Genomic DNA, 14,793 nt, shown 5'->3' with positions numbered 1-14,793 from the left:
AATTAGCTGTACAAGCTGGAAAAGATGGCGCGGAGAGATCAATCGACGATGAGAACGAGGTTGATTTTTTGCGTTTGGCGACACTAGAGATGGATTGCCATACGCGTCATCGACCGCCATCTTAAAAAATAAAAAATAAAAATGAACGAACGATTGGTGTACGGGTAAAACCAAATTATACTATTCTTTATCCCCGATGCAAATTTAACATCTATTAAAAACGATTGATTGATTGATCTTATTCCAGACTCACTTGGATAAGATGTTACGAATAACTTTATCTAATTAAAAAAACGTTGGTGACGAAGCCTGTCGTTAGTGTAGTTTTTTTGTTCGTTCATGTTTACGTTTATTTTTTTCTGAGGGCCTGACCAATAAATTCTAGCAGGTTGTAGAGAGAAAGGTGAAGTCCATTGAGTAAGACTGTCTGTTGTATAATCACCGTCATTTAAAGTCAGATAATCATATTCACCGTCATACCAGGTCAACACCAGCAAGAGCCATCGAGTATGACTTTTTACAGTCACGTACTGACGTGATACCCTTACATTATGACATGTTCATGGGTTGCCGATACCGAACATAAAGATGTCCAATCAAGAGGGGGGGGGGGGGGGGGGGGGTGAGCGTGATGTCAATCAGACCGTGGATTGAATGATTATGACGGCGTCATGATGGTTCGTCAACACGGTCGACGATTGATTCCTCCAGCATACCTCGTCTTTATGTAGGTCAATGATACAGTTTGAATCAAACCAATGTTAGTTTCGGGTGCATCATTGATAACAAGTAGTCAACCTAGAACTTCACCATATAACAACAAAAATGAAATGTTATCTTTATTGCGAAGAGGCAAGGTGATGTTTGACAAAGTGGCAACGTTTGTTTTTCCTATTTTACAACCAAAGCATTAAAACGCTCCACGTTACGACGTCCATCTTAGAAGCAGAGATGTGGACCCGATTTCATGGCTCTGCTTACCGCCGAACTCTGCACTTACGGTCACCATTCTCGCTTTGTGCAAGCACCTAATTTTTGCGCTCATGAAATACACTTGACCTAAGTGTATAATTCCTTGCTTCCACAATAATAATAATAATAATAATAATACTATCGAAGTCTTATATAGCGCACGTATCTACCAAACAAGATACTTAAGGCGCTGAGTATAATACAAACTTTTAAAAAAATAGGTAATTGCAGTGATGGATTCTGAGACCCAATTATTTAGCACCGTATAAGGGTTTACAAGGTGCTACGGCGCATTAAGCAGCCATAGCCAGTACACCGGGCGAACCCCTTCTCTTTTCGAAAAGTGCACTGGGTCTTTTATATGCGTTACAACACATGGGACCAACGGCTTTACGTTCCATCCGAAGGACGAAGCAATGCGTGTCTTGACACAAGTGTGACGGCTGTGGATTCAAACCCACACTCTGCTGGTCAGAAACACCAGAGTTTGAATTCGGTGCTCTTAACCGCTCGGCCACGATACTTCCACAAGCACCGATTCTTCGCGTACAGTGCCCGTACGCACAAAAACGTGCCATAAGCAAAGAAAAGTATTGCTACAACAGAAACATATTACCAGCCAAAACAACATTAAGTTTACATGGTTGTGACTGACGCCCAGTCAAATTTTGCTTAGAAAAGAAATTTGTCGAGTAATATATTCTGCTTAACAGCTCTCGGAAAGTGGGCGCTGCATGGAGGAACTCCATGCTAGAAAAACAGTAAGCAGAACCATTCAATTAGGTTGTCATCACCAACACATGCGTCTTCGGACTCCTACATCTTCTACATACATTACAATGAATGATAGACACGTATTACAAACTAGGTTGATGAAACACGCCGTGTACACTGTCATAATGTAGCCACCTTGCCTCTGGGTTCAACTCAATTCTGATCGCACTGCCTCTCACTCTGAAAAGCGCAACACCGGAAACCATGGCTCTTAAATATATAAGACAGTAAGTTGTTGCGTTGAGAAACTGTCTTTGTGATGGCATGGAGGGGACAAATTGCATGAGAGTAATTCTTCATCGTCAATCATAATATTGCAAAAATGTAGAAACAGCAAAAGAGTCACATTTAATTGAGTGGAACACTACTGCCTCGAGAAAAAGGTCGACACTTGCATTCGTGTTTGACCGCCTCTTTATGGTCAAGCCTTTTCATTCATTTTGTTGCCTTCCTGTAGACCGAAATGTTGCAATAATTTTGCCTTTTTGTGTATGCCATTCATTATTTGTTCAGTCTATTACTAACCGATTCAAAACTTTCGTGAAACAATCTGTTGGTTTTAGCATCCTTTTATAACATAGAAATAACTTATCAAACGTGTTCCCTGACGCGATTCATAATGTATACGCATTGTGCTAAAAGGGAACCAGACTACTTCTCTATACATGCACGCTATTGCCCAAATTTGTTTCTGTAAAGGAAAAGTATACATTTTTTTGTTTACTGTTAACTGCAATTAAAAACTTCCTTATATAGAAGCACAGGAGCATCTTGAGAATCATTTCACTTAAAAGAAATATTTAAAAAAAATAGGTTTTTATTCCCCAACTTTTGTATCTGGGAAGCGTTAATGACAGAAACGTCTCTCAGATTGTGTACTCCAATTACGTATTAGTCTTACTGCGTAAACATAACCACTTCTGATTTTCTGCGACATCTGAAAAACGCGACCACTTTTTGAAATAAAATGTTTACGGGTTAGTTTGATTGTATATATCTTCATGTATATAAAAAAGATTAAAACAATCGAACTGTTAAAAAAAAGTTTACTTTCCCGTCAACCCAAATTAGTATCTGCATTTAGATTTAAATCTCGATGACTAAATTATTATTGTTTTTATTACAGATGGTAAAAGAACACAGAATGAACTGAGGCCGGTAAACTATCTTAATTTGATGGACGAAGAAGCTGGGGATTCGGTAGAGGTAAGTGTTCATGACATCATCATGACGTCACCTTAGTTTGCCCACATTAACCGGACTGTATGGGGAGTGGCATGTAAACGTATGCGAGTCCAAACAATGCATTAACTGCTGTAAATCCATTCCTTGCAAAATCAATTATCTACAACAATTATCGGGTGACTTTTGGTTATTCAGTGAGCATCTCACTCAAATATAGAAAAACCATCAGTCCTGAGAGATAATCAATACGGGAAAGATTAAAAAGCTGATGCGGAGAAAAAATCCCAGCAGAACGGCCGTGGATAAAAATCGATCGACACGTCCGGGTTGAGTCTAAACGACCGTAATGCGGCGAGACCTTCTGCGCCGTGTCGATGGCTGTTTTCACCCGTCAATCCAGATGCCTTCTGCCCGCGTAGAGAGGATCTATACGGGCGTTTAATCAGATCACTCCGTTATTGGCTACCTGTTGGTAATTCATTTCTCGGATGGGAGATCATGAAGAATGAGAGTTTCACCCCATTAGGGGCGTCAAACCGACAGACTTTTATACGGGCAGGTGTTTTTCCCCGCAGCTCGGTACACGGTAGACTTAGATTTCCGAGGACATGGCCTGAAGGAGTGACGTGTTGGACCAAAATGAAAGATACCACAAAATACACTGCAGTGTTGCGTGTGTGTGTGTAAACGTACAGAGTGTAGTCGATGCGAGTAATAAGTGAAACATGTTTTTAGAATGACTGAACTTTCTGTTCAGGTCAGAAAGGGATTACATCAAGTGCAAAGAATTGCTTTCACTTTAATAACAATAATAATAATGCAAATATTTCCACTATGATGGGTGTCCAGCAATGCACATTTAAAAAAATCTGGCCGGGGTAATAAATATATACTCGAGTACAAAATATTGCTTACACGTTCAAATGATTATGGAAAATTATGCTTGACCAAATTTGACACTCTGGATATCATGAAATAACTGTAAATCTCCATCAGTAAAAGCTAATAATATTTTGAATGAACTGGGAGCAAAACAAAACTTTAACACTTGAATATAAACCCAAAACATATTTTCTGAACATCAATTTGTGTGAAAAATACACAAAAAGGAAAACATGGTTCTGTTAATTGATTGATTGATTTGTTTAATCTACTGTTCTTGTGTTTTTCTTGTTCTTCAGGTTGAAAAAGAGCCTATGCCAAACTCACTAGCGTTGTACCTCGCTCACCTCTCACCGGGGAAGAGGCATATGTTATCACAGGTAGGTTTTAGGACATTGGACACTGCTGGTAATTGTCAAAGACCAGTCTTCTCACTTAGTGTATCTCAACATATGCATGAATTAACAAACCTGTGAAATTTTGAGCTCAATTGGCCGTCGAAGTTGCGAGATAATAATGAAAGAAAAAAATACCCTTGCCACACGAAGTTGTGTGCTTTCAGATGCTTGATTTCGAGACTTCAAAACCTAATTGAGGTTGAAAGTTACTACTTTCTCGAAAACTACTTCACTTCAGAGGGAGCCGTTTCTCACAATGTTTTATACCATCAACCTCTCCCCATTACTCGTTATCAAGTAAGGTTTATGCAATAATTATTTTGAGTAATGACCAATCGTATCCACTTCCTTCAAGGAACTGTTCACTCGACGTTCTTGTCTAGCAGACGGATTTGTAAATTTGCGCGCCAACGGACTTTTTAAAAAGTGCGTGTTTGCGGAGAGCGATTATTACACTACTGTCATGTTTGCTCTCCATTGCTCACGATTTCATAAAGTTTTCATCCTCATACGTTTTCTTCCTCAAACAAAAATTCATAGTGTCTATAGAATGTGAGTCTTTATGAATGACAGTGCAGAGAAAAAATGATTTTAAAGCTACAATGTGAGGCATATTGAAAAACGGTAAGTGTGGTTTTTCAAAAGGAACGCAAATAAAGTCTGATAAAGTCTGGCTTTTACAAACATGGAACAAAACAATGGGCGGCTGAACATTTTAATTTACCTAATTCATGCTCACATTTGAGTCAGGATTCAGTTATTAATCACGTCAGAAGATATTTATAAGATATATATTAAAACGTCACAAATCTGTTTGTATAGGTTGTCACTTTTGACAGATTTATTGCTTTTTATACAAAAGTCATTTTGTTTATAAAGAGAGACTCGGTAGAAATGTGTCACTGGGAGAAAGAAGTGATTATTGTCGGTTCCTGACCAACACAATGTGCAAAGAATCAAAAGTAATTCAAGTGGCAGGTAACAGCTGCATCGGGATACGATTTAGAAACACCGCGTTTTGTGACCTTTTAACAAAAGAAAAACGGACCCGTTACCCTTTTCACATTGCGCGGGAAATTTGAAGTTTATTTGCGGTGAACGTGATTATTTGCGTCGTGGTGAAGCTGCAGCAATGTCATAAAGACATTTGGTATATTGCTCGAGTCAGAAATCGCAGTGATCTTGAACAAAATATTGCAGGGGTTTGCACATTAAGGTGGGAATGTGCCATTCAATTAGATATATGGTTGTAATAAATCAAATAGTATGATAGCAACAAGAATTAATTTCATCTTATAAGCAATTTCTACATTTGTGTTTCCCAATATTTTTTGTTTGGTTTATGTATAGTTTTTTTCTCCTTTTTTTCCCTTTTTTCCCTTTTTTCCTTCATTGTCTCTTACAACAGTTTTACTGCGTTTTGTTTGATTATATTTTGACAAGCTAAGCTTCGGGTGAAAGCCCACCAATGAATAATACAACGGGACTAGCAAACTAAGGATGGAACAAACAAACACGATTCCATAAATTCAAGTAGGTAGTTGAGATGTGTGCTTGTATGCCTTCAATCGAAAAAGATATTAAAGAAAGCGAGAGTTTCAGTAACAACAGTGTTATGTAAGACTAACGTGTTCATTATGAGAACTCAAAATCAACATGAATCATAACATAAAGAAGAGTTTGCGGTAACACCATGTAATAATCTCTAAATGAGTTGGGGTGGTTCTGTAAAGAACCGTTGGTTTAACTCGACGTTTCGACCAGTATGCTCTGATCGACTTCTGGAGAATGATCCAGAAGAGCATACTGATCAGAGCATACTGATCGAAACGTAGAGTTAAACCAACGGTTCTTTTCAGAACCACCCCAACTCATTTAGAGATTATTACATGGTGTTACCGCAAACTCTTCTTTATCTTATCTTTCACCATGCAAAGTTTCAAATCCTACTTATGAATCATAACATGAAATCAAACAACATGTTTGTTGTTTAACTTTCATGAAAGAAAATAAAAGGTTATCACGATTTACCTTTATTGCTAAGTAGAGACTTCTAATACCTCAACGATTATGGATCTTGGTGGTTTTCTGCGGTCAGGTTGTTTTAGATCATGCCGGATTATTGACGACAAGGCCGAAGGTCTTGAATCGCGCCAGGCTTTCATCTCAGAAAATTAAAAACAAGGGAGAGAATTATGTTAGGGTTGTGAGTTATCGATGATGTCTTGTGATCGGTGAATAAACCAACCTTGGCCGAGTGTCAGTCATGCGTTTGGTCGTCCTTATACGGCAATCCAGAGTCGCCATGATTAGGTCTTGGATGTGAATGTGAAATTACAAACCAATTTTCATTCGGGGTGATTCTCAAGATTCGATTAGGACGGAATAAGAACCAAGGTTTCTTCACCCAACACGACCAAGAAACAAAATGAAATTCATTCAATTAGCCCTTTAATTTAAAGACCATGGACACTATTGGTAATTGTCAAAGACCGGTCTTCTCACTTGCTGCATCTCAACATATGCATAAAATAACAAACCTGTGAAAATTTCAGCTCAATCGGTCATCGAAGTTGCAAGATCTCAAGTTCTAAATCTGAGGTCTCGCAATCAAATTCGTGGAAAATTACTTCTTACTCGAAAAGTACTCCACTTCACAGGGAGCCGTTTCTCACAATGTTTCATACTATCAACCTCTTCCCATTACTCGTTACCAAGTAAGGTTTTATGCTAATAATTATTTTGAGTAATTACCAATAGTGTCCACTGCCTTTAAGGCGGACACTACGAGTGCACTGTTTGGTTTGGGTTTATACGGACAAGTTTGCCCAAACCTAATAGTGTCATGTGAATGTGTTTTCCATGTCTCAAGATGGCTAAGTGGTTTCTTTCATCGGGTTAGCGTCCCCATTTGTATGTGTCATGCAATACAACAATTGGTGTAAAGACTTTTTGCCGCGGGCACTCAACTTACCGAATACAATTCACTCTGACATTTCCCGCCAAAAGCAACGCACCAATTAATAAAAAGTCAACGCGATGTCTTTGATCTGGGCCTACGTTACTGTCTTCAAATCGAGATTGACAAATTTGTTTGCAAGTTTAGCGTATTGTAATGCGGGGAGACAGTGCACCTGTTTTTATATGAGGTTAACTGATGAATTTGATTTTTTCTTTTAATGCTATTTTTCTACTTGACGGAACATGTACCAAGATAACCACAACAGGTGCACCACTGATTCAGTAGAATTTGATAACTTTTTCTTCTGTTGAACTTTTAAGGGAAAGTATGTTTGAATGTGAAGATGTTTTGAAGAAAGTAAAATCACAAAACCAAGAAAACACACGGTTAAATGCTCCTCGGCATTATATCGAAACAATTGACAAGCTGAACATGTTGACGCTTTACGTTATACGCTTGCATCGTTTTTATCGCTGGGTAACTTTTCATCATTTTAGAATCATATTGTTGACCGATTTCCTTTGAAAATCTCGAGTTGTTTTTAGTTGCTGGATTTTGTTCCGGATATAATCGAGTCATCAAGAGATATTGGAGCCTAAGAACTGACAAATATAAGAGCCAAGATGATAGTTTACTTGTTCCCAACCCTTCAACACAACAAATTGCCTAATTGAATTGTCATAATTCTGCAGTAAAACTGAACGACTATACATATCTTTCAAACTGACAGGTTGCTGTCAAAATTACACAAACTGAAAAATGATCCGTTGTGAAATTGATTCGTGACTGCAAAGAAGAACACATGGGAGACGAGACCTATCTTTTTACAATCATTTGTTGAGGAAGACATTTCTAGTTTTGGTTGTTTTCTGGCACACGTGAGCTTATAGGTGTACATGACACATCTTGGGATTTAAGCTTGCGTTTGATGTCTCGTTCTGCTAGAGGGACGGTTTAACCGTTTTGACCTTAACCCTTGGGGAGAAACATCCGCGCTTACTGAGCTGTCGAATAAACACTTCTTCATGAGATGATGTGGTTTTAACAAAACGCAAATTAAATATCATTTAAAAAAAAATGTGCTTGCTGTGCCAACCAGTCCAAAAATAAATCATGGGTACAAATAATGGTGGCACGAATCGGACAGTCATCATAGTTCAATTGAATTCAAGTCATTCGGGGTTCAAGATAAATAGTTGAGCGAGGTCACAGTTTGAAAGCAATATCGTAAATATCGGCGGAGATTTTTTTTTTAATGCCATTTTGTCATTGTCGTTTTTAAATCATTCATCAGATATGTTTTAGATATATACAGCATGTCAATAGATATAATAAATTACTAAATAACTTCACCCTTGGAAAATTTTACGTTTAGGAAAAACAAATTTCGAAAAAAGTTTTAATTACCAATAGTGTCCACTGCCTTTAAAAGAAGAAGTATAAGAATATATTTTCAAGTGTGATTTTAGTCGCAGGTTCGGAAAGATGTACACAACTGTTTGAAATGAAGTTTCACTTTTAAGACAAAATATGCCAAACAATTGAGAGAGAAAAAATGAGCACAGCACTAGAAAGAAATGTTTAATTCACCAGTTCTTTTCAGATCCAACACTCCTCAAAAGAGATGTTTCCACATAGTGCTTACGCAAACCCTACCTGATTATACTCCAACCATAAAAAGTTTCAAATTTTACCAGTTCTTTTCAGAACCAACTCTACTCAAAGAGATTTATACATGGTGCTACCGCCAATCTCACCCAATGGTGATGTAATTCATTCAAATTATCCGATCGTTCAGAAACATCTATAAAGCAACTTTAACATCTGATATAGGAAACAGAAACATTCCCTTGCGTCTTCCGTATTTTATGCATTTTTATATCCAGATTTGTCAGGCCGAAAAATAAACGAGTTACTATGAAAAACACCCACGGGTGTGATTGTAGACTACTGATGGGTTGGGGAATACGGCAGACGTCGGCCTATTAGGATGTTAACAGGTAAAATGGTTGAAGATTGGGTCAGTAACACCTGAATCACACCTCTTAAGCTAAAACACAATGTGAGTTAAAAGGTGAACAGGTGACATGCGATTCATACGCATTGAGCGAGCCTAAAATAAACAGCAGTTCGGGTAACAAAAAACAACGAACGACCAGTGTTTGTACAGAAAAAAACTTGTTTCAACAATTTAAAATTCGCAAAATTGTGTCACATCAAGCGAACTTTACATACATAAAACAAAATAATCATTGTTAACTTTGTTACACAACTTTGTTATGGTGTTCCATGTGCTTTTAACGTACACCATTATTTTATCATCTTATTTTTTTTTAAATGCACGAGAAGTAAGGGTGGATTTACTTTAGGCCATAATTATTTTGTTTATGACAACATGACAAAGGAGAACAGTTTTATCAGAGCGTTAGAACTTCTTCACTTCATATGAACTTGTTGATAATAAATTAGTGTCAACATAATGTTGTTGGGTGTCAACAAATGATTTAATTAAAGTATTATTGCCTTGCGCAAAATATCAAAAGTACATTGTCTACTAATCTACAGAAAACTCAAAGTTTTCCGGAATCAATTTAAATCAGGTTATTAGATGCTGGCTACAACGTCAATCTTTTCCCTACTGATACGGGAGGAATTTTCAGGAAAAGGCAAAATCAAATCCAATCGGATTTTTTTTCTGCCAAAAAAATTGCGACTGATACACTTAACTGAATATACAATATTTCCTCATCATGTTGTTTGTTACCTACGAAATGAAATAAAATGTATCAGTTTACATGAATGTTCTATCCCTTGCCTTAGGAAAAATAGAAATCGACTCCTCTGTTTACTCTGTCAGTAAAAACATTGGGGTTTGAAATTGACAAAAAAAAACCGGTAATAGTTCTCGCGTTCCAATGACCAGGGCCCAATTTCATAGAGCTGCTAAGCATAAAAATTTGCTAAGAATGAAATTTCTTCCTTGATAAACACAGGATTACCATCAGCCAAATTTCCATTTGTTGCATGTTGTTTGTTATTGATATTCAGCTTTTGTGCTAAGCAGCTCTATGAAATTGGGCCATGTTGGTTATACTGTGACAACATGATGCACAATAGCAATAGACAAAAAGTTGGTGAAACCTGACACAGACATTATTTTAAAAAGACACTTATATACTGCTCCATGTAGTTCATAAATGCAAAATTTGCAGATAGAATAGCCATAATTCTCAAATTACTTCTGGCGTGGTTGCAAACATTGTTAAATTAGACACACTCTGGCAATAAACAAAACGTAGTTAAAACTGACCAAGATTTAAACAATAAACACTATTATACTCCGTCTATAGGTAAGTTTTTTTCAACGTCACAAGAACAAAATTTGCCACAGTAGTAAATCTGCTCGGTAAAAAAAACAAAAAAAACATAAAAACGCTAAAAATAGCTTGTTTTTTTTATCTATTTGCATCTTAGCTTCATGCGATTATCGATTTGTAAGTTCGGTGTACATGTATAAATAATCACCTCTGTGATTTAATGAGTGTTACTTTTGGATCATATTGACCCTTTGCGCATTGCGTAAAGGTCTTCAGCTTCAGGTAATGATCAAATCTCATCGAATTTACATCCAAATATCAGAAAGAAACCAAAGAAGAAAATAATTTAATTAACTTTATTACTCCTAGAATGACGCGGGCCGATACCCTTAGCCAATTAGCAATTATGCAAATTGTCTCTATAGAAACACAACACCAAATTAGGAACAAACTAATGGAATTATAAAGCGTGGATTCCTATATTTATACTGGCGTGATGACAAGGGTCAGTGTAGTTGAAAGGAAACGGCCATAAATGAAATTGTTAGGCCGATGTAGTGTGCTTTACGATTTTGCTTGGTTTGGCGTTGCATGTAAAAAAACAAAATATCTTGTAAAAAACATAACGGTTAAAACAAACGGTTCTTTTCAGAGCCACCCCAACTCATTTAAGAGATAGTCATTACATGGTGTTACCGCAAACCCTTCAATATCGTCTTTCCATCATAAAAAATTCCAAATCCTACTTAAAATGACTTCTTTGATCTTGATCGGATACATACAACGCGGGAAACAATTGCAATCTCGCGTTGAAACAAATACCTTTTCGATTGTTTCCACATTCTTTGTTATATTGGAGTACCGAAGCCCGGTTAATACTTCCTATTAATGCGATACGAATTTTGACGTCAGAAAATCGCAACGAATAATTGGCATTATTTGAAATGTTGCTGAACTCCTTCAAACCATTCGCTGCGAAAACAGCCTTGTGACGTAAAAATTCGACTGTATACTAGAGATCCTGGGTTCGGTTGATTTTTTGTACACGGTATCACAGCGAATCGTTCAAGGAATGACTGGCGCACATTAAAGCTTTAAATGGTGGAACGAGACACGGTTCATCCAGGTCAAAAGGGACGTCAGGTTGAGTGTTTAATGCCCCAAAAGCATTCATGCATCTTGCATGGCTTAGGTCCAAAGATCAGATTACCCTTAAACTATTGGACTCCCCAAACATTGTGTTAAGTTATTCCCTCAGGTGTCGCCATCTTTGTCAGGTACCACTCGTAGACTATCCTCAACGCGCTGATAACCATACGCCAAAGGCACCAGACTATTTATGTGCCTTTGGGCATTGATGTGTGCGTTTGTACGTGCTCCTACGACGGCGACGAATGATGTTGAACCATGCCATGGAATTCGAACGTTTCCAACATCATAGACATTCGAGATATATCAGGGATGCGTTTTGGCGGTGGTAACCAAAAACTGTTTCAGTTGTTGGTCATTGGTTCTGCTGTTCAGACTGAACGATAACCGAGTTGTGAGCTCGGTTACCATTTTGGTTATGACGTCAAAAACAATTATTGGTTACAGCCGCCAAAATGCACCCCTAAACTTCTTGTAAACTCAATCATTACGTGTTAAGCTCAGCCAAATGGAATCTCAGTCAAAGGGTATACACCATGCTGTAAAGGTCGCCAAAACTATAAAAGGCCCGTCACAGTACCGCTATGAAGTTTCGTTCTTGTTATGATTATGTAATGATTCGTTCGTGCTTTGAAGGTGATCATGCATAATGTCACTTCTGAAACACCGTACCTGTCAAATACCTTTACGTTTGATTAAGTACATTGAACTCTGAGGTTGACTATATGGCTAATCTGAAACACCGTAGCCCTAATTATCCAGATACGAGACCTTTTTAACAGTCAATCGCACCGGGTTAGTCAAAGAGCCATTGTACACTCATTGATATATGGCGGCCTGAAGTTGAACTTCATGGGTTTTTGAGATCTGAGTAAAAAAATTGCCTTTTTGAAGCCAAAATAAGTCATTGCACTTTAGCAGCAGCCACCATTTCATATTTCATTTTCATTTTTATGTATTTATCTGGCATCTTTTATCTGCCTTAACACATCTTCTCTTTTGTACAACGCAATAATCCATTAAAATCAATGAAGTGTTGGAAATGGCTCAACAACCTTGGACAGTTAATAATTGTATTACTTCCGATCTGAGAGCTTTACGGTCCAAAGGATGCCTCATTTTGTGTGCAACGATCAATAACGTACAACTCGTTTTATGAGCTTATTACGACTGGTTCATTTTAATAAATTGTTTCATGGTTTTTCTCAATTCCTGTGAAAATTAAAGTGTTTCAATGGGCTCTTTGATTTTAAAGTGGACGCTTGCAAGCAAAATGAAATTGTTGTCGTTGGTATTCTTGACAAGCGCTGTGTCGCGGTTGTGACATGCATCACTGGCACAATATACGACCAACAGTAGCCACACCGAATAACAGATACAACTGACAATGACGGTGGTTTGTTATAACACAGTGAAGATATGACCACATTCAAAATTACAAGTTTACACATGCATGTACTAATGTGTCACTCATCGGTACATTTTCCTCGCGATTTTCAGCGTTGAGTGGCAGATCATCCTCCATCAAACCCTTCCATTTTAACGGTACCCAAGTCCAAGACTCATACCGCACCAGACCAAGGTGTACGGGGACTGGGTTGGAACGTAAAAAACTGTCTTCTTTAAAGGGAAGGTACACGTTTGGTAATTACTCAAAACAAATATTAACTTAAAAACTGACTTGGTAACGAGCATTGGATAGCTGTTGATAGTACAACACATTGTGGGAAACGACTCCATCTGAAGTAACGTAGTTTTTGAGAAAGAGGTGATTTCTCACTAAAAAAATAAAAGACTTCTATAGCTATAGTAGCCTTGCTCAAGGCAGTCGCATTATTCACTCCGAAAAGACGCAGCTGTAAACCCACCCGCCGTATACCCTGTGCATGGTGTGTGCGATCACACCGAATGACCAACCCGTATACACACTGTCACATCGCACGAATACTGTTCACACAAGTCATCGCACTCGTACACCACTAACCGCATGCGGAGGCCGTCAGGCCGACAGCCTTGTCGGATCTGTATCTTCCCGTTTTAATGTGTTGTATTGAAAAAATTCCAATAGTGGACGAAATTGGGGGGGCTCGAGGATATGCTAGTATGCAGCTCATGAATATGTATATCGTTCGTCAGACCTATCAGACAACACAGGATGTGAGGCAAATGAATTATTCATTTTGACGTCCAATCACGCACTTCCCTTATCACGACCTTTGGACCCTATCATGCGTCCGTGGTGGTGGTGTGAGAGGTAAACATGTCTCGTCTTTCGCGGGCATTATGGTAATGACCTGACCGTGGGAACTCTTCGCTTATTATAGTAATGAGGTCAGTGGCTTCAACACAGATCCTACAAGGCTGTCAGCCTGACGGCCTCCGCATGCGGATAGTGTACGGGGGCATCGTGTCGTGCGATATTACGCACAGTGAATACGGGTGGGTTTTACGCACAGTGAATACGGGTGGGTTTTTATACAGCGGCGGTCATTTTTCGGAGTGAATAATTCGACTGCCTTGAGCAAGGCTATAGCTATAGTCTTTTATTCTTATCAGAAAGCACACAAATGCGTCTAACAAGGGTGTGTTTTTCTTTCATCATTTTCTCCCAACTCCGATGACCAATTGAGTTCAAATTTTCACATGTTTGTTATTTTGTGCATATGTTGAGATAAATTAAGTGAGAACACTGGTCCTTGAACATTACCAACAGTGTACCTTCCCTTTAACAAAGACTGTTACAAATTATCATTCTCAAATTTTGCAGAATGGAACAAACTACCACAGGATATTCGCCATGCACCAACTATTCGTGTTTTTAAGAGTAAACTTCAAGCTGTGGATATGGGTAACATAATCAGGGGGGCCCACCTTGTGTAAATCTTGCTGCCCACTCAGATGCCGTATTTCGCCATAACCGTAGCCTTTTGTCAAGGCATTTGTTATACTTGGACAGCCACAAACGGGTTGTAAAAAGTCCTCGTAGCTTTGCCTCTAGACTCATGCGCGTGGTATCCACTTTGAGTCACTTGGAGGCATCAGGTGTCCGAGCTACGAAGACCTTGACAAAAGACTAACCAGAACCTGAACCAAGACACCAACTCGCAGTTCCGAACGCTGCTTTACATGAATCATAAGTGCATGGAGGCCTCAT

At 38.4% G+C, this 14,793-nt stretch overlaps 2 protein-coding genes across 3 annotated transcripts in view; one reads left to right on the top strand and one right to left on the bottom strand.

Annotated features, from left to right (window-relative positions):
• Positions 1-14,793, bottom strand: part of LOC139937701 (peroxisomal trans-2-enoyl-CoA reductase-like) — a 267,220-nt gene that overhangs the window by 187,803 nt on the left and 64,624 nt on the right. The window lies entirely within an intron of this gene.
• LOC139937558 (uncharacterized) overlaps positions 1-14,793 on the top strand; it is a 77,838-nt gene that overhangs the window by 56,439 nt on the left and 6,606 nt on the right. For both annotated transcript variants that reach the window (XM_071932760.1, XM_071932761.1), the window contains 2 exons: positions 2,873-2,952; positions 4,113-4,193. In XM_071932760.1, coding sequence (XP_071788861.1) covers positions 2,873-2,952; positions 4,113-4,193 — 161 coding nt within the window. The remainder of the gene's footprint in view (positions 1-2,872; positions 2,953-4,112; positions 4,194-14,793) is intronic.

The sequence above is a fragment of the Asterias amurensis genome, chromosome 5, assembly GCF_032118995.1.
Source record: "Asterias amurensis chromosome 5, ASM3211899v1".
In the NCBI taxonomy this organism is placed as follows: Eukaryota; Metazoa; Echinodermata; class Asteroidea; order Forcipulatida; family Asteriidae; genus Asterias; species Asterias amurensis.
The sequence above is the reverse complement of the archived record's forward strand: the minus strand, read 5'-3'. Positions and strand labels throughout refer to the sequence as shown.